The sequence below is a fragment of the Astatotilapia calliptera genome, chromosome 14 (genome assembly GCF_964374335.1).
Source record: "Astatotilapia calliptera chromosome 14, fAstCal68.1, whole genome shotgun sequence".
NCBI classification, from domain to species: domain Eukaryota; kingdom Metazoa; phylum Chordata; class Actinopteri; order Cichliformes; family Cichlidae; genus Astatotilapia; species Astatotilapia calliptera.
In genome coordinates, this window is record NC_137435.1 from 41,059,503 (window position 1) to 41,078,357 (window position 18,855).

The 18,855-nt window shown below is 44.9% G+C and overlaps 1 protein-coding gene and 1 long non-coding RNA gene across 2 annotated transcripts; one reads left to right on the forward strand and one right to left on the reverse strand.

Annotated features, from left to right (window-relative positions):
• Positions 1–3,216: 3,216 nt before the first annotated feature.
• LOC145419939 (uncharacterized) lies at positions 3,217–4,641 on the reverse strand. The gene has a single exon (XM_080288407.1). The coding sequence runs from the start codon at positions 4,639–4,641 to the stop codon at positions 3,217–3,219; it is 1,425 nt and encodes a 474-aa protein (XP_080144533.1).
• A 9,174-nt stretch (positions 4,642–13,815) lies between these two features.
• LOC145420041 (uncharacterized) lies at positions 13,816–15,180 on the forward strand. The gene is made up of 3 exons (XR_013901320.1): positions 13,816–13,873; positions 13,947–14,005; positions 14,759–15,180. It is a non-coding gene; the product is annotated as an uncharacterized LOC145420041 (long non-coding RNA).
• Positions 15,181–18,855: the final 3,675 nt, after the last annotated feature.

Here is an 18,855-nt window from a genome sequence, read left to right on the forward strand (position 1 = left end):
GTCAGCGTCTCTACCACCTCAGACGCTTGAGAGACTTCCAACTGCCCTCCAAGGTGCTCAGGAACTTTTACTCGTGCACCATAGAGAGCATCCTGGCGGGAAACATCTTAACCTGGTTCGGGAACAGCACCATGCAGGACAGACGAGCTCTACAGAGGGTTGTGCGATCAGCTGAGCGCACCATCCGCTCCGAGCTCCCTGACCTGCACTCAATCTACAGCAGGCGCTGCTGGACCAAGGCCAGGAAGATCGTGAAGGACCTCAGCCATCCCAACAACAGACTGTTCTCTCTGCTGAGGTCAGGAAAGCGATTCCGCTCCCTGAAGACCAACACAGAGAGACTGAGGAGGAGCTTCTTCCCGCAGGCGATACGGTCTCTCAATCACACCACCACACAGTACTGACCCACACATACAGTTCTTACACACACACTGGACTTTCTGGACATTGTTTCACTTCATTACTTAAATCACTTTAAGCATATTTGCACTGCACAAGACATAATGTGGATCGCACAACACTGGACATTATATTCTTCATTTCCAGTTAATACTTGTACAGCTGCTGTTATTGTGTATATATTTATTTATATTTCTTCATACATTCTTATATAGTTCTATATTGTGTATTTTGTTGTACAGTTATTTTATTTTCAACTTTAATTTATATATTTTATCTTATTCTTTCCCAGTTAAATTTACCCTTTTTAATTTTTCATATTTATTTCCTATCTTATTCATAGCCTTTTCCTTTTTTGTTTTCTTTAGGTCACGAGCAGTTGTCCAAGCATTTCACTGCATATCGTACTGTGTATGACTGTGTACGTGACAAATAAAAATTTGAATTTGAATTTGAATTTGAATTTGATGTTCACAGAAGTATTGCTGACTTCTAATACTTCTGACGGGGAATCATTTTCTCAATGTACTTTTCTTCTTTGGTCGGGCTGCCCCTCATCCTTCCTCTCGCTCACATCATTCACTGCGAATGAAAACTGACTGTAAGGAAGCTGCCATAGTAACACATTAATAATGCCATATGGACCATAGATGGTATATAAAACATGGACGGAGCTTCTGGGTGGGACAAATGAAGCCAGTGTGGAAATGCTTAAGCCTGCAATCTTTGTGAGGTAACAGCTGTGAAGAAAAGCAGTCTGCTTCTACAGGAGACTCTGTGAAACAGGTTTCTGTCTCAGCCTCAGTGATCACTGTCCGCCTGAATACACATATGAACTATTTTTAATAAAAGTTGGACATACTATGTTAGCAGCTCATGATTAACAACCCAACCAGCCGGGATGTGGTCTCACAGTCAGACTTGCCCCTCCTCGTCACATCCTGGTTTTGTAACCAGGATGGTGGAGGCAGGAACACTCCTCTCTCAGGGATTTGGACTTCAGAAATAGCGTCGTGGTCGCTTTTATACAGTTTAACATAGAAAAGTCGTTTCCCTCAGTTGAAACTGTATCGTAGAAACAGAGATTTGTAGTGTTATATTGACAAATGTAACAGAAAAACACACTTTTACTAGAATGTGGACTTAAACTGCGTCCATGTAGGAAACAGCTAGCAGTGATGTGGAGACCACAGGAAGTCAGCGACACCACAAATGACTGTGAGCAAAAAAGCGTGTGTCCTGAGATAAGTTTGAGTGATGGCTTAGGCGTCATATAAACGGACGCAGCCTCTGATGTCACGTACGCGTGCAGGTTAGTCAGACCTCCAGCTGACTGTTTAGCCGTCGTTCTCTGACGTCACATGAAACTCAGGTTGAAACTTAAGGTTATGTATATAACCCCGGTTCTCTGAGTAGCATGAGTGAGTGTCTCACTATGGGAACGCCTCCTGCGTGACCTCATCAGAAGCTCAAATACCATTACGCCAGCCCTTACAGGCTGGCTAGGTGACGCCCATGTCAGGAGGGGCCAGTGCCTCCCTATATAATAGGCTGACATAGCGTCAGATGTCATTCAAAACAAGCCCACCTCTTCCTCGCTTCCATAGCAAGGAGGGCGGTCTGGTGAGACACTCACTCATGCTACTCAGAGAACCGGGGTTATATACATAACCTTAAGTTCTCTTTCATAGCATTCGTTTCGTGTCTCACTATGGGAGAAATACTGACTCCCGGATTGCCAGACATGCCTGTTAAGAAGACAACTGTCCCCAACAGCACTTCACAGGGGAGAGGCCCCCACCCGGGAAGAACCTGCACTGAGGACCGAATGTGTTAGGTTAGGTGCTGTCACATCTAACCTGTAAAACCTAGCAAATGTATGAGGTGAGGTCCAGCATGCAGCTGCACACACCTCCTGAATAGAAACTCCCCTAAAGAGAGCCCATGAGGTCACCAGACCTCTAGTGGAATGCGCACGTAAGCCAGCAGGGGGCTGAAGGCCCCTGCTAGTATAGGCCAAGGCAATTGCCCCTACTATCCAATGGGAGAGGCGCTGTTTAGACACAGGCTTTCCCATATGTGGTTTAGCCCAGGACACGAACAGCTGGTCACTTTGTCTGACACTCTGGGTTCGGTCCATGTAAATGCGCAGAGCACGGACTGGACACAAGGTATGCAGCCGCCGTTGCTCCTCTGAGAAGAAAGGCGGTGGGCAAAAGGCCGGCAGTTCTATAGGGGAACATGTGCCGACAACCTTCCGGACAAAGGCAGGGTTGAGCCGCATACAGACCCACGTATTATCCGAGGAGAACTGAATGCATGACTGATGCACTGAGAGAGCGTGTATCTCTCCCACACGTTTAGCAGAAGCTAAAGCAATTAAAAGAGCCGTCTTCAAGGACAGAAATTTCAACTCAACCTGTTCCAGGGGTTCAAATGGGCAACAGGAGAGCGCAGCCAATACTGTGGGAAGGTCCCATGATGGAGCCAATGGCCTAGACGTAGGCAATTTACGCCGTGCACCCTTCATGAAACGGCATATTAAGGGATGCTGGCCAACAGTCTTTCCCTCAAAACCAATATGGCAGGCTGAAATTGCTGCCAAATACACCTTGATGGTGGAGAAGGCTTTACCCTTATCAATCAGGGCCTGAAGAAATGACAGAATCACAGCCACCGAGCACTGAAAAGAGATGGCCTGTGATTCTAAGCACCAGCTTTCAAACACATGCCACTTATGCTCATATAGCGTCCGAGTAGACGATGCTCTAGAACACTGAATAGTGTCGATAACACAATGAGGGAGCCCCACCGTGTTCAGGTTAAACCACTCACGGGCCAAGCCCACAGAGCCAGCCTCTCTGGGTGGGGGTGGAATATTTCCCCCTGTGCCTGAGACAGGAGGTCTCTGCGTAGTGGTAACAGCCAAGGTGGGCTGCACAGCTGCTGAAAAATCTCCGCCAGCCAGTGTTTCCCTGGCCAGTGCGGGGCTATCAGGATCATATAGTGACTTCTCTCCCTCACTCTGGCCAGAGTTGGAGAAATGAGGGCCACTGGGGGAAAAGCATAGAGGAGGGTTCTCGGCCACTCGTGAGCTAGAGCATCCACCCCGAGTGGAGCTCTCTGATCGTTCAGCGAGTAAAACAGGGGACACTGAGCATCCTCCCTGGATGCATAAACGTCCACGGTCGCCAGACCGAATCGCAGCCAGATCTGCTTCACCACCTCCGGGTGAAGCTTCCAGTCCCCATACAGCGGGTTGCCCCTGGAGAGAAGATCTGCTCCAAAGTTCAAGATCCCCGGCACGTGAGTTGCTCTCAGTGACAGCTGGTGAACACTGCTCCAGACTATCAGTCTGTGTGCCAGCGTGTGTAACTTGGGGGACCCCTGTATGAGAGCATTTGTGTGACAAGTCGCTCCCTGGCGGGTTGGGGCTGCCACCAGCCAATCGTCGATGTACGTGGCCACCCGAATGCCCTTTTTCCTGAGTGGGGCCACTGCTGCCTCGGTGCATTTCACAGACACCCTTGGGCTCAGTGAGAGACCAAAAGGCAGGACTACAAACTCGTATGCCATCCCCTGGAAAGCAAATCTCAGATACTTTCGGTGTGGGGGATATATGGGGATGTGGAAATAAGCATCCCTCAGGTCGATTGATGTGAACCAGTCGCCCGCTCGTACAAACCGTAGCAGCGAGGCGTGCGTCAACATCCTGAACTTGTATGTCCTCAAATGCCGGTTCAGGGCACGGAGATCCAGAATGGCTCTCATCCCCCTCCCCCCTTTCTTTGGCACAAGGAAATACCTTGAATAAAATCTGCTGTGCATTTCCTCGGGAGGGACAATTCTTATAGCTCCTTTGTCTCTCAAGGTGGAAATTTCCTCCAGGAGAAAACTGGCAGACTCGCTCGGAGCACGGGAGTAAACAATTTCTTTGAATTGTGGTGGAGCGACACTGAATTGCAGCCTGTAGCCCTTTTTCAATGTCCTCAGCACCCATGCTGACTGAGTGCAGGTGGCCCAGCTCTTCATGTGGAGAGACAGAGCGCTCACTGGCCACTTCACCGAATATGGCGTTTTGGCGCCCCCTTGTGGTCGCAGCGTGAAACATACGCCATTTCGGCGTCCCGTCACCTCTCTCACAGGCGAGCGAGGTGACGGGCTCATCTGCATCATCACAGCCGTGGAAACGCGAGTCTCCACGGGCTGCGTTATGGTAGACGGTGCTCCGTTTTTCAGCATGTTTGATTTTCTCATGTGTTTTGCAACACTCGACAGCGCCCTCGGCAAACTGCCTGGATGCGCGTGTCGGGGCTCTTTTAATACAGCATGCATGAGAGAAGTGCTCGTGAAACAACACTGCGAACTTTGGCTCTCTTTCCCTCTGGCGGGTCCGGTGACAGGAACGCCGGCCCGAGTCAAGCACTCTGTGTGGAACATGTCCCGTTGAACTTGCTCTGGAATGGAGCTGGGAGGCGGGAGGGTGGCCCATGAAGGGGGGAAACTGGGTTCGCTCCCGCCTAGAGGAGAGGCTGTCAGGCCGGCCGCTTCTTCCTCCTCACGATCGCGGCAGCGGGGGGAGGAGGAGGGGCCGCTTGAGGTCTGGCCTGGGGAGACTGCTTCCGAGTCCATGGATTCTTAGGGGCCCCGGCAGCCTGGGGGGCTGCTTGCGTCTTAGGCACTTTGGGAATCCTGAAAGCTGGGACCGGGCGAGACGCTGCCTGCGCGAATGACTGGCGCGGCGCTGCTGGGGTGGCGTGCTGGGCCCTCCTCGGCAGGCAGAGTTTCAGAGCCTCATCATCTCTCTTTTTCTCCTCACATCTCTTCTGCATGGATGTAACAGCCGCACCGAAGAGACCGTGAGGGACGACAGGGGGGTCGAGGAGTTCCTCTTTTTCCTTAGTCGTCAGGTTGGTGAGCCCGAGCCAGCGTGCTTGCTCCTGAAGAACCATGAGGCCCGTGGCTCTCCCAGTAGCCTGTATGGCTACCTTGTGGAGGCGGAGGACGTGGTCAGTTATAACGCAGGTTTCTTTCCACACTGTGGTATCTGTGTTAGCTGTCATGTCCTCTTCTAGCTTGGTAAGCCATTAGCATAGAAGAGGCATTGTGGGCTCTTACTGACAGAGCCGCTGCCTTGTAGCACTTATCTGTAAGGCTAGACTGGAAGCGGTCTGTTTTGGAGGGGAGAGATGGGGCCGATGAGGACAGAGACGTCTTCGGGTGAAGATGGCTCGCCACCAACGGCTCCACTTGTGGCATCCGGCGGAGGCCGATAGACTCCATCCCCTCACAATCCAGCAGGGAGCTCCCCACGACGGGGTGTTTCTCGCTGCAAGGTTTTGCTTTCCACGTCACCGCTATCTCATCGAGTAGCTCAGGGAAAACAGGCAACACATGCTTCCCCGTCTTTTTCGCCTTCGGCAATTTCTTACCGTCAAAACGAGACTTTACAACCTCTGTTTGTATGGCGGGCCACGGGATGTTGAGCCTAGCGGCTGCGCGCTTGCACATGTCCTGCATGTCGAGATCCAGGGGAGACGGCGGTGTCGGTTTTTCAACCTCGCCGGTAGCCGAGGGCTTTGCAGCCCAGCTGATGCTAGCCAAGGAGGTGGAATCTTCCTCCTCGCCGTCGTCAGACAGCAGGAGCTCCAAGTTAGCCGACTCATCTCCGTCCTCGTTAGCATCTCCTCCCCAGGTGACTCCAGCATCGCGGAAAAACACACGATCTCCGTGTGCCTCCAGCGACGGGAAAGCGGTCGCGATGGGCTGAGGGTCTGCCTCTGCCCAGCTCGGCCCTGGCGTTGCGGCCAAATCATCGGGCATCTCAGTTTCTCCTTGCGCCGCAGCAGCCTCACACAGCAAAGGGTCGCCGCCCGACAGGTTAGCCTGGCGAGCTAGCCTGCGGCGGAGTAGTTTGCGTGGGAAAGCCACGCAGTGGATACAGTCGTGTGCAGGTGTCAGGGCAGCCTGAGCGTGAGATAAGCCCAGGCATGCCGCACACACGGGGTGTGTATCCCAGGCAGAATCTTCTTGCCGCAAGGACAAAGTTTTGCAACTTCGTTGGCCGTCGTAGCCATGGTTAGCTAGAGGGTTGCGCACGTTAGCGAGACTGACACTGAGTGCGGAGAATATTGCTATTCCTCGCTAACGTGGGTTGAAAAGTGTTGCTACTTTTCTACAGGTATTGCTACCTAATGTGTAAAACCGCTAGCGTCGAAGGGTATCGCTACCTGATGGTGAAGCTAGGGGTACCTTTATTAGCAAAGTGTTGCTACTTCGCTTTCGGAAAGTATTGCTACTTCCCTGGGTGAAAGTATTGCTACTTCCCTGGGTGAAAGTATTGCTACTTGGCACCAGCACTAGCTACAGAACAGTATTGCTACTGCTTGTATGCTAGTGGACAACTGAAAAGCTGGGAACAAAGCGCCCGGCGACCGAGTTGTTCACTCGAATCTGTGGACAGTTTAGCTTTAGCACCCAATAGCACAGTTGTCTACAGGCTTCTGTGAGAAGCGAGAAGAGGTTTTTGAATGACATCTGACGCTATGTCAGCCTATTATATAGGGAGGCACTGGCCCCTCCTGACATGGGCGTCACCTAGCCAGCCTGTAAGGGCTGGCGTAATGGTATTTGAGCTTCTGATGAGGTCACGCAGGAGGCTGTAACAGCCACTATGGTGTGGTGTCCCTTTAAGACACCCAAGTCGAGGGTTGATGGTGTCATCAGTGTGTGCCACTGCTCTTGCTCTCTCTCTCTCTCTCTGTGATTGTGGGGACACGTGCCTTCACGCTCGTGCTTAACGAGAGAGGGACTTATGTTTTCTTTTCCAGACCCTTTTTTTTGTTTTGTTTGCAACGCTTGGGTTGTATGAACGCTGGGCATTCTGTTGTTGAGCCGCAGCCGTTCAGCCGGGCTTTTATATGGTTGCTGAAGAATGCGTATTAAAGAACCACCGTGGATTACTGATACCAGTGTGGGTGTGTATCCTTCCGCCTAGCCTGCTAGGTGTTTTGCCGCCTCTTCTCAACCACACAACACAACCCGACGTTACAAAATGGCGCCCGAACATCTTCTCTTGGACCTCAGTATGCAGTATCTTCGAGCATCTGATGATTGGTACATAAAAAGGTACGACGCGGCAAAGTGGCTGTCCGCCATGTTTCGCGGGAACGGACCAGGCTGGCCTGGACGAGGACGTCGGGAGGATCAAGGGGTCGCGGCGGTGCATTTCCATGGCAACGGCTGGAGCTGCCCCAGCGTGGTTTGTGGACTGTGGCGCCGTTCTCTGTTTGGCCTCTTCGTCGTGGCTCCATTGGATGCGCGTGGACCTGCGTTTCCTGGGCGTGGGTTCGATGCAGCTTTGCCATAGTTCCTGAATTTGCATTTTTTTCTTATGTATTTCGTGTTGGTTACTGTTGTAACATGACTGTTGTTTGGGTTTTCTACAGTACTTTCTGGTACTGTTTTCACATATTATGCTGTCTGTTGCAAGTTTGTGAAGTAGAAGAAACGCAATGAAAGAAAAAGGGAATTTCATTCTGTAATTGTCCTGGCTATGCTAAGTTTATTTTATTTCTATAACATTTATTTAAATGGACATTCACCATGTGGGACACTGTCATGTATGCCAGTTTGTCAATATTGCACTGTACATTTCCCTGTTTTGGTTTTAACTTCTTATCCTGCTGACCATGTATGGAGGCTGGTTAAGTCTGGACTGTACCAATGCTGTACAGGTGTGTAACAATTCCTCCACGACCTGCTTACTACCTAAAGTAGCTATGTGTGGTGAAAGGGGGTAGCGGGAGGAGGGTCACCTGGGTCCGGCTGAGGGCAGCCTTTGTTTAACCCGGGGGGAATATGTAACAGCCACTATGGTGTGGTGTCCCTTTAAGACACCCAAGTCGAGGGTTGATGGTGTCATCAGTGTGTGCCACTGCTCTTGCTCTCTCTCTCTCTCTCTGTGATTGTGGGGACACGTGCCTTCACGCTCGTGCTTAACGAGAGAGGGACTTATGTTTTCTTTTCCAGACCCTTTTTTTTGTTTTGTTTGCAACGCTTGGGTTGTATGAACGCTGGGCATTCTGTTGTTGAGCCGCAGCCGTTCAGCCGGGCTTTTATATGGTTGCTGAAGAATGCGTATTAAAGAACCACCGTGGATTACTGATACCAGTGTGGGTGTGTATCCTTCCGCCTAGCCTGCTAGGTGTTTTGCCGCCTCTTCTCAACCACACAACACAACCCAACGTTACAAGGCGTTCCCATAGTGAGACACGAAACGAATGCTATGAAAGAGAACTGAGGGATTCTGCATGCTTGTGGGCTAGCGGCGTGTCAATGCCAAGATAGGCCTGAAACATAGCCATCATGCTCTGTGACTCTACTGGGGACAATAATTACCAAAAGAACATTTATTCGATAGGACTGTTTGAACAGGAAAGCCATTACCGAGGCTCCAAAGCGAGTGTGGCTGGTTTTCCATAGACTTCTCTTCTTTTACATCCAGAGGACTCGCCCTCTGGTGGCCATTTAGGAGAATGCAGCTGTAAACGTGCTCAGCAAACATTTGCATTCATATTTTTGGTCAAAGCAATAAGGACACAGTTCCCCTCTAATTAGACTGACAAAGTCAGTCTGTGATTGGATGAATGTGTCTGTTGGTAGTTACATGAATTCAGCGATTAACTGTTTAATATGCACAGAAACACAGTTATTGACACAGTTATTCACAAACCCACCCCAGTCTCAGCGTGACTGCAGACAGCGCTGACTGTGAGCACACAAGCCCCGCCCAGTCTCTGCTAGTATATTCTGTTGGTGAGGGGCAGCCAATCAGAGGAGGTTAGCTTAAAGACGGCAGAGCTCTTTGTAGACAGCCGGGCGAACTGAGAGACTGCAGGCCTAGAATAACACAAATGAGGATTATTTCGACCTGTGACTCATGCTAAGCTCTCGTACTCTGGCAGAATTCAAGACAGACTTTTAATTCATTTGAAAGTCTGATGCTTAGCCTCGTCCACCCCAGCTGTAAAACTCAGAAACCAGTCTTACTTGTTATCATCAATCGTCCACCTGGGCCTTACACAGAGTTTCTGTCTGATTTCTCAGACTTTATATCTAATTTAGTTCTGAGCTCAGATAAAATAATTATTGTGGGTGATTTTAACATCCATGTAGATGCTAAAAATGACAGCCTCAACATGGCATTTAATCTGTTATTAGACTCAATTGGTTTCTCTCAAAATGTAAAAGAACCCACCCACCACTTTAATCACACTCTAGACCTTGTTTTAACATATGGCAGAGAAACTGAACATTTAACAGTGTTTCCTGAAAACCCTCTGCTGTCTGATCATTTCCTGATAACATTTACATTTACAATAATTGATTACACAGCGGTGGAGAGTAGACTTTATCACAGTAGATGTCTTTCTGAAAGCGCTGTAACTAAGTTTAAGAATATAATCCACCCACTGTTATCATCTTCAATGCCCTGTACCAACATAGAGCAGAGCAGCTATCTGAACGCTACCCCAACAGAGGTCGATTGTCTTGTTAATAATTTCACCTCCTCACTACGTACGACTCTGGATACTGTAGCTCCTTGAAAACTAAGGTCTCTAATCAGAAGTACCTGACTCTGTGGAATAATTCTCAAACACGTACCCTAAAGCAGATGACTCGTAATCTGGAGAGGAAATGGCGTGTCACAAATTTAGAGGATCATCATTTAGCCTGGAGAAATAGTTTGCTGCTTTATAAGAAAGCCCTCCACAAAGCCAGAACATCTTACTATTCATCACTGATTGAAGAAAATAAGAACAACCCCAGGTTTCTCTTCAGCTCTGTAGCCAGGCTGACAAAAATATCTTTTCATACTTTTGGGTCAATAAAACCCATCCATCCATCCATCTTCATCCGCTTTATCCGGGACCGGGTCGCGGGGGCAGCAGCCTAAGCAAAGCAAAGAGGCCCAGACCTCCCTCTCCCTCAATAAAACCCCTTTTTCGAATTAAACACCTGTGTCCTTTATACCTTACTGCTTGGTCCCTGACACTGCTCCTCACATACAAAGTCTTAAATAATCAGGCCCCATCTTATCTTAATGACCCTGTAGTACCATATCACCCTATTAGAGCACTTCGCTCTCACACTGCAGGCCTACTTGTTGTTCCTAGAGTATTTAGTATTTGGTGCAATAGACCTCAATACTTGAAATGTGCAATTCACTTGTATTTTTATTTTTATTCCTATTTATTCTATCCCCTTCGTATATTTTATTTATATATGTGTGTGTGTGTGTATATATATATATATATATATATACATATATATACATATATAAAACACCCAGCACGCCCCTGCGGGCGGTTTATCCTTCAAGCTCGGGTCCTCTACCAGAGGCCTGGGAGCTTGAGGGTCCTGCGCAGTATCTTAGCTGTTCCCAGGACTGCGCTCTTCTGGACAGAGATCTCCGATGTTGTTCCCGGGATCTGCTGGAGCCACTCGCCTAGCTTGGGAGTCACCGCACCTAGTGCTCCGATTACCACGGGGACCACCGTTACCTTCACCCTCCACATCCTCTCGAGCTCTTCTCTGAGCCCTTGGTATTTCTCCAGCTTCTCGTGTTCCTTCTTCCTGATATTGCTGTCATTCGGAACCGCTACATCGATCACTACGGCCGTCTTCTTCTGTTTGTCTACCACCACTATGTCCGGTTGGTTAGCCACCACCATTTTGTCCGTCTGTATCTGGAAGTCCCACAGGATCTTAGCTCGGTCATTCTCCACCACCCTTGGGGGCATCTCCCATTTTGACCTCGGGACTTCCAGGTTATACTCGGCACAGATGTTCCTGTACACTATGCCGGCCACTTGGTTATGGCGTTCCATGTATGCCTTGCCTGCTAGCATCTTGCACCCTGCTGTTATGTGCTGGATTGTCTCTGGGGCATCTTTACACAGCCTGCACCTGGGGTCTTGCCTGGTGTGATAGACCCCAGCCTCTATGGATCTTGTGCTCAGAGCTTGTTCTTGTGCTGCCATGATTAGTGCCTCTGTGCTGTCTTTCAGTCCAGCTTTGTCCAGCCACTGGTAGGATTTCTGGATATCAGCCACCTCCTCTATCTGCCGGTGGTACATACCGTGCAGGGGCCTGTCCTTCCATGATGGTTCCTCGTCTCCCTCCTCTTTCTTGGGTTTCTGCTGCCTGAGGTATTCACTGAGCACTCGGTCAGTTGGGGCCATCTTCCCAATGTATTCTTGGATGTTCGTTGTCTCATCCTGGACTGTGGTGCTGACACTCACCAGTCCCCGGCCCCCTTCCTTCCGCTTAGCGTACAGCCTCAGGGTGCTGGATTTGGGGTGAAACCCTCCATGCATGGTAAGGAGCTTTCTTGTCTTTATGTTACATATGTATATATGTATATATATGTATATATATATATATATATATATATATTAGGGGTGCAACGATATTCGTATCGATATTGAACCGTTCGATACAGTGCTTTCGGTTCGGTACGCATATGTATCGAACAATACAAAATTTGTAATTTATTTTATCAACTTTCCTTCTGACGATGCTGTCTGTGTTGAGCGCTCAGTGAATCTGCGTTCGACTACTCCGCCTAGGCTGCACTGTCGAGCGCAGATCCACTGAGTGCTCAACACAGACAGCATAGTCAGAAGGAAGAGCGCAGGGCAAGCTAGCGAGACAGAAGTTAAGCTCTCCTTGCAACATGGACCTCCCCCACCCTCATTCAGATCTGGCGTTTGGAATTATTTTGGTTTTCATGTGACGTATGACCCTGAAGGTAAGCGAGTCATGGACTAAAGTAAAACAGTATGTTGGATGTGCCATGCAATGCTCAATTACATGGGTGGGAACTAGTGTGTTAGCGCAGTTAGCTCGTTAACGTGTTGGCCGTCTAGCCCCATGCACGGAGCGATCGGCGGTAGCTCGTTAACGGAGATTTGCCGTGTTGTGGCGTTAAGGTCATTTCAACGAGATTAACCTGAAAGCACTAGTGGGAACACAACGAATATGACTGCACATTTACGCCGACATCATCCTAGTGCAAAGACAAAAACAACAAGCATGCTACTAACTTTAGCCGAGTCATTTAGACAGCTGTTAGCACAGGATTCTCCTTATGCTGCTGAGAATATAGCCCAGAAGAAGCGGATAGTATAGCTTTTATTTTGGAAAGAGACATTTCTCTGTAATAAACTCTCTTTTCCAAAGATGAGTGATTCCTCAATCAGACACAGGGCTTGCAATATCGCTAGCCCGACGTCCCGGGGCTAGCGATCTTTTCAGTCGGGCTACCAAAATCTATCTCTGCCCTGCCCGTCGGGCTATTGTAGGAAAAATATATGTCAATGCTTTTGCATTTTTTCAGAAATGTAGCTGGGTAATTATGTCATTGGCATCGGTGAGCCACTGTCAATATGTGACATATTGAAATCGCGTTTGAATTTGCGCTTGTTTTTTTGCTTTCACTTTGCAATCGTGCGAACTGTGTATAGAGAGCGACAGCACTGATCTGTGAGTGATGATAATTTGTGCACCAATTCCTCTGACATCGTCTTATTAATCGTTAGCTTACTATGCAAACATGACAAGTGAAATCTCCCGCAGCTTAAACATGTGAGAGGTTGATCGCGCAGAGAATCGCTGAGCGTTATGTGAGTGCGTGTGTAAAAGCAGCAGGATATATATTTTAGTTCTGCTGAGCCAAATAAGACAGGTCAGGGTGAAGAAGTGACAGCCAAAGAAAAGCTTACCACAAAACGGAGAAGTTATGACAAATCAGACTATGAGGCAAAAAGAAAGTGCAGCTTTATGGTTCCATGGACAAAAGAATTTCTGTGGCTGTGATATGACGAGCTAAATAACCAGGGCTGCACATAAGTGGTCCGCAGGTGCGCATTCGCTGTCAAAATAAAAAACACGCACAAGGGTTAGGGTTAAATTTAAAAACTGTACTTTTGAGTTAAAATATATATTTATAATTTTAATAAATGACAAATTAAAAAGGCATGAACATTTTTTTTTGTATCGAAAAAATATCGAACCGTGACACCAAAGTATCGAACCGAACCGAACCGTGAATTTTGTGTATCGTTGCACCCCTAATATATATATATATATATATATATATATATATATATATATAACATTCTGTAACTTCTGTCGGTGCTGTGCTTTTGGAAACCTAATTTCCCAGAGGAACCCACCCGAGGGATTAATAAAGTTCTATCTTATCTTATCTTATCTTAAAAGTAGAATGGGAGTGTAACCCAGAGTAATTTCCTGCACTTATTTCCTGCCATTGAACGCATCACAAATGCATGACTCCAACCACATGACTTTGCTCAGCCAATCGGATGGCATGTAGGTCATAGTAAGCCTGTCCCGACTTCCTCCCGTCAGATGCGTGGAGGCAAGCCAGGTGACAGAGCTGTTGCAGGTGTGTATTGGCAAACATTTGCTTTTCCCGTTTTAATGCATTTTTTTAACACCAACTAACTTATGCAACTTAGGTGCTGATTACTGTGAGCCAGAGCCATAATGTTGTTGTGCACTGAACAGAACGGAATTGGTGAGTTTGAACTTTTAATTGACTGTTTGTATTGCTACCAGCTGACCCTAATCGGCTGCTGCCGGTCCAAACAATTTGATTTTGATTTGACTGATAGTTGTTGAATAACAAATGTTGTGGAGCTACATAGTATGTATGTATGTGTGTAAATAATCATTCTGTACATTCGATAATCTTTAATCCTGCAACTGTTTACAACTTGCATAGTTCCCATTTCTGTATAGCTGTATATCCCAGATTCTGTAAAGTTATTTATTTCATATTCTGTATAGTTTTTCATATTTATATCCTGTTCATATCCTGTACATAGCTTGTACTCACTACAGCCTGTACATACTTATAGTTATAGAATATTCACAACATACTTCATACCGTGTACATTGTAACATACCATAATAGACCCATTTCGGTAATATACTCACACATCTATATTATTGCTAATATATATTGTAATATATCTATATCACTAAAGCACTTCTGGATGGATGGATGCAAACTGCATTTCGTTGCCCTGTACCTGTGCATGTGCAATGACAATAAAGTTGAATTCTATTCTATTCTATGTAGCAGTTGAAATGTTTTCAGTTAAATTCTTATTGGTTAGGAATATTATATTTAACCAATATATTGTTTGTTTATTTATTTATAAATTGTGTACACAGGAACAAGAATAACTTAATGTATTTAGCTTAATTGGCTGACATTTTTGTATTATTCTTGTGATTTCTTATTGGCCTTGTTTATTTAATGCAGGCCAGGTGAACCTTGTTGGGGTATGAAAAAGGATGGCGAGCCAATGAACGGCTAGGAGCAGGACACATTCTGCAATTGACGCTTCCACCGGTTGGGTAGGAAGCTATCAAAGACAACGCTCTGTCCCATTTTCCAAATACACTGATTTCCGCAATCATACACACCATTCCCTTCATTTATGGACAATAGCGCTTGGACATCTCTCATGGACATTCAGATTAAACTCATGGACTTCAGTGTGGATCAGTGGATTTGATATTAACATGTGGTGTTTATGGGGGAACTGTTTTTTTGAGAACCTGTGTTGCTTGGTATAAGCCAGACAAATCTGTTTAGTTGTCTTTGTGCACCCTCACTGTGTTTTTGATTAATTGGATAGCTGCAGCAGGAGTGATTATTTAAGTTTTCCTTTTCTTGTTATTGTGTGGATGCTTTAAGCATCCACACTATTGAGTTCCTGTTTCTCTTTATTGTGTGGATGCTTTAAGCATCCACACTATTGAGTTCCTGTTTCTCTTTATTCTTTATTGTGTGGATGCTTAAGCATCCACACTATTGAGTTCCTGTTTCTCTTTATTCTTTATTATTATTCTAGTTGCTTCCGTACACTTTTTGGCACTTAACTACTTCCACAATTTTCAGCCGATTTTCACCGTTCAAATTTTAAACTATTCTGCTATTTCTGCTAATGTGCGCTATGACTTTTGCTATTTTTAACTATTATACTTTTTAAAATATTAAGCTTTTTTCCTTTAATTTGTCCCATTGAAATGAATGGGAAACTTCAGCAATTCTGCTAAAATTTGCTTGTTTTTGAAACTTAACTACTTCCTCATATTTTCACCTAGAACAACCATTCAAACTTTAAAATGTTCACAAATTATTGGGCTATTCAGGTATGATTCAGCTTTTTCAAATCTTTTACTGTTTTACTTTTATGCCTCTTAAAGTTTTGAGTTGCAAAATTGTGATTTTTCACAAAATACATGTGTTGTTATGGTTGCTATGCTCTTGGCTTCCAGTGTGCCACTGAAGGTTTTGCAATTTTCACTTCATGTCCGAACAACTTCCTGCTACTTGCTCAAATTTCACTCAACTTCCACAAATTATACATCAAAACGTAGGTATTTTTGCTGGCTTTCAGAAAATGTCACCATCATTGTTGTGGGATTTATAGAATTTTTGCAAATCTCCTCAGACTAACACAAGGTCAGAAAACTCTCCATATAAAGTGAATGGAGAGCTTGTTCAAAATCACCGCTGGATTTCTGTAATGAGAGGCATATTCGAATCGTCATATCTCCTTAACGAAGCAAAGTTAAGACATGAGGCTTGTCCCCGAATATCTTCAGACACCCCTGACGCTCACAATTCAAGAATTTCTTTCTCACCTATTACCGTTCTGAAATGAGTTGGACTTGTTTGAGGGTAGGAAATTCGTCCTTCGCTCAGATTTCTTCAGATTTCAAACTGTGGAAATGAACCACTTTTTTCTCTCGTCATAACTTTTTGTTGGATTTCCACAGAGACCTGAAAATTTCCATGATTGTTCACCAAAGCCTGCTGTCTCTTACGGTGAAAGAATGATATCGATACTCCAAATAGATTTCGAGTTAGAAAGCGTTGTTTGAGGGCAAGTCAAGGCAGTTTTTGCTTCGCTCTACTCAGTTATGGTGCATTACAAGTCAAATATCTTTAATAATTCATATTTTAATGATAAATTGTAAACACTGGAAGATTCCCCCATCTCTTCTGAACAAAACGGTGTAAGAATGACCGCTCTAGCCCCTACGGTTTGGAAATTATGGTCATTTGTTTGAGGGGAGTCCTCACTATGAGAAATAGGCTGCAATAATCCTGTGCCTCTCTGTGCTGCGTGTGTAAAAAGAGGCACATGTTTTGGCGGGAAAAAGTACACAGGCTCTCTGATTGGTGGATTCAAATTCAGCAGCTCCCAGGCTGACCTAGAAACTTACTTCTCTCTCCCTGTGCATTTTTTTGCTGATTTTTTCATTTAACAAGTATATTTGAGGGACCCTCAGCATGTTCAGCATTTTTTCAGCTGTCCATTTTGCTTTTCCAATTTTTCTGTTTAACTTATTACTATTGTGCTAAATAATACTATTTCTGCTATTTTATAAGATTTGTGCCTAATATAGTATTTCTGCTAAATTACAATATTTCTGCTTTTTATACTATTTGTGCTAAAACATAGTATTTCTACTAAATGTAGTATTTATGCTTAATCATACTATTTCTGCTTTTTATGGGATTTGTGCCTAATATAGTATTTCTGCTTTTTATAGGATTTTTGCTCAAACATAGTATTTCTGCTAAATGTAGTGTTTATGCTTATCCTTATTTGACAGCATGTCATTGTAGGATTTAAATTGAACATAGTTAGACTGGTTGACTGGATTAGAGCCTGTGTTTGTGTGTCCCTCTGTGCATTTGTGTTTCAATAAGTTATTACTATTCTGCTAAATCATAGTATTTCTGGTACTTTTCGGTACTTGTGCTAAATACAGTATTTCTGCTAAATCATACTATTTCTGCTTTTCATAGGATTTATGCCTAATATAGTATTTCTGCTAAATTATAGTATTTCTGCTATTTTATAGGATTTGTGCCTAACATAGTATTTCTGCTAAATTATAGTATTTCTGCTTTTTATAGGATTTGTGCCTAACATAGTATTTCTGCTAAATTATAGTATTTCTGCTTTTTATACTATTTGTTCTAAATTATAGTATTTCTGCTTTTTATAGGATTTGTGCTTAATATAGTATTTCTGCTAAATTAGTTTTTCTTCTTTTTATAGTATTTGTGCTAAAACATAGTATTTCTACTAAATGTAGTATTTATGCTTAATAATAGTATTTCTATATATTTCTGCCAGGTCCCCAGGCAGCCAATCCTCTGTGAGGACTGAGACATTCAAATTTTCAAATCAGGGCCTGCACAGTTTCCCAGCCAATCAAATAAGTGTCCTGAGGCATTCAAATTTGCATATTGGGGCCTTCGTGGCTTCTAAGCCAGCCAATCATATCTGAGGGCTGAGGAATTCAAATCCACAAATCAGGGCCTGCACGGCTTCCCAGCCAGCCAATCACATATGTGGTCTCAGGCATTCAAATTTGCATATTTGGGAATTCGTGGCTTCTAAGTCAACAAGTCATCCATGTCATATATCTCTAAAAATTCATATTTTAATATTAAATTGTCAACACTTGAAGATTCCCCCATCTCTTCTGAACAAAACGGTGTAAGAATGACCGTTCTAGCCCCTACGGTTAGGAAATTACGGTCATTTGTTTGAGGGGAGTCCTAACTATGAGAAATAGGCTGCAATAATCCTGTGCCTCTCTCTGCTGCGTGTGTAAAAAGATGCACCTGTTTTGGCGGGAAAAAGTACACAGGCTCTCTGATTGGTGGATTCAAATTCAGCAGCTCCCAGGCTGACCTAGAAACTTACTTCTCTCTCCCTGTGTGTGTGTGTGTGTGTGTCTGTGTGTGTGTGTGTGTGACAGAGAGAGAGAGAGAGAGAGAGAGAGAAAGGCTTTTAATGGGATGATCTCATTCTAAGATTTAAATTCAATATATTTAGACTGGTTGACTGAATTGGATCTTGTGTGTGGGTCTCTGTGCATGTGTGTTTCCTCATGTGTACATATTTGTGATTGTGTGGCTGTAATAAATTTTTTTGCAGATTTTTGTCATTTAACAAGTATATTTGAGGGACCCTCAGCATGTTCAGCATTTTTTCAGCTGTCCATTTTGCTTTTCCAATTTTTCTGTTTAACTTATTACTATTGTGCTAAATCATACTGTTTCTGCTATTTTATAAGATTTGTGCTTAATATACTATTTCTGCTTTTATAGGATTTGTGCTTAATATAGTATTTCTGCTAAATGTAGTATTTATGCTTAATCATACTATTTCTGCTTTTCATAGTATTTGTGCTTAATATAGTATTTCTGCTAAATTTAGTATTTCTGATTAATTATAGTTTTTCTACTAAATCATAGTACAGTATTTCTGCTTTTTATGGGATTTGTGCTAAAACAAAGTATTTCTACTAAATGTAGTATTTGTG

Coding starts and splice junctions, on each gene's coding strand:
- LOC145419939 (XM_080288407.1), bottom strand. CDS start 4,641: ATGCTGAAAAACGGAGCACCGTCTACCATAACGCAGCCCGTGGAGACT.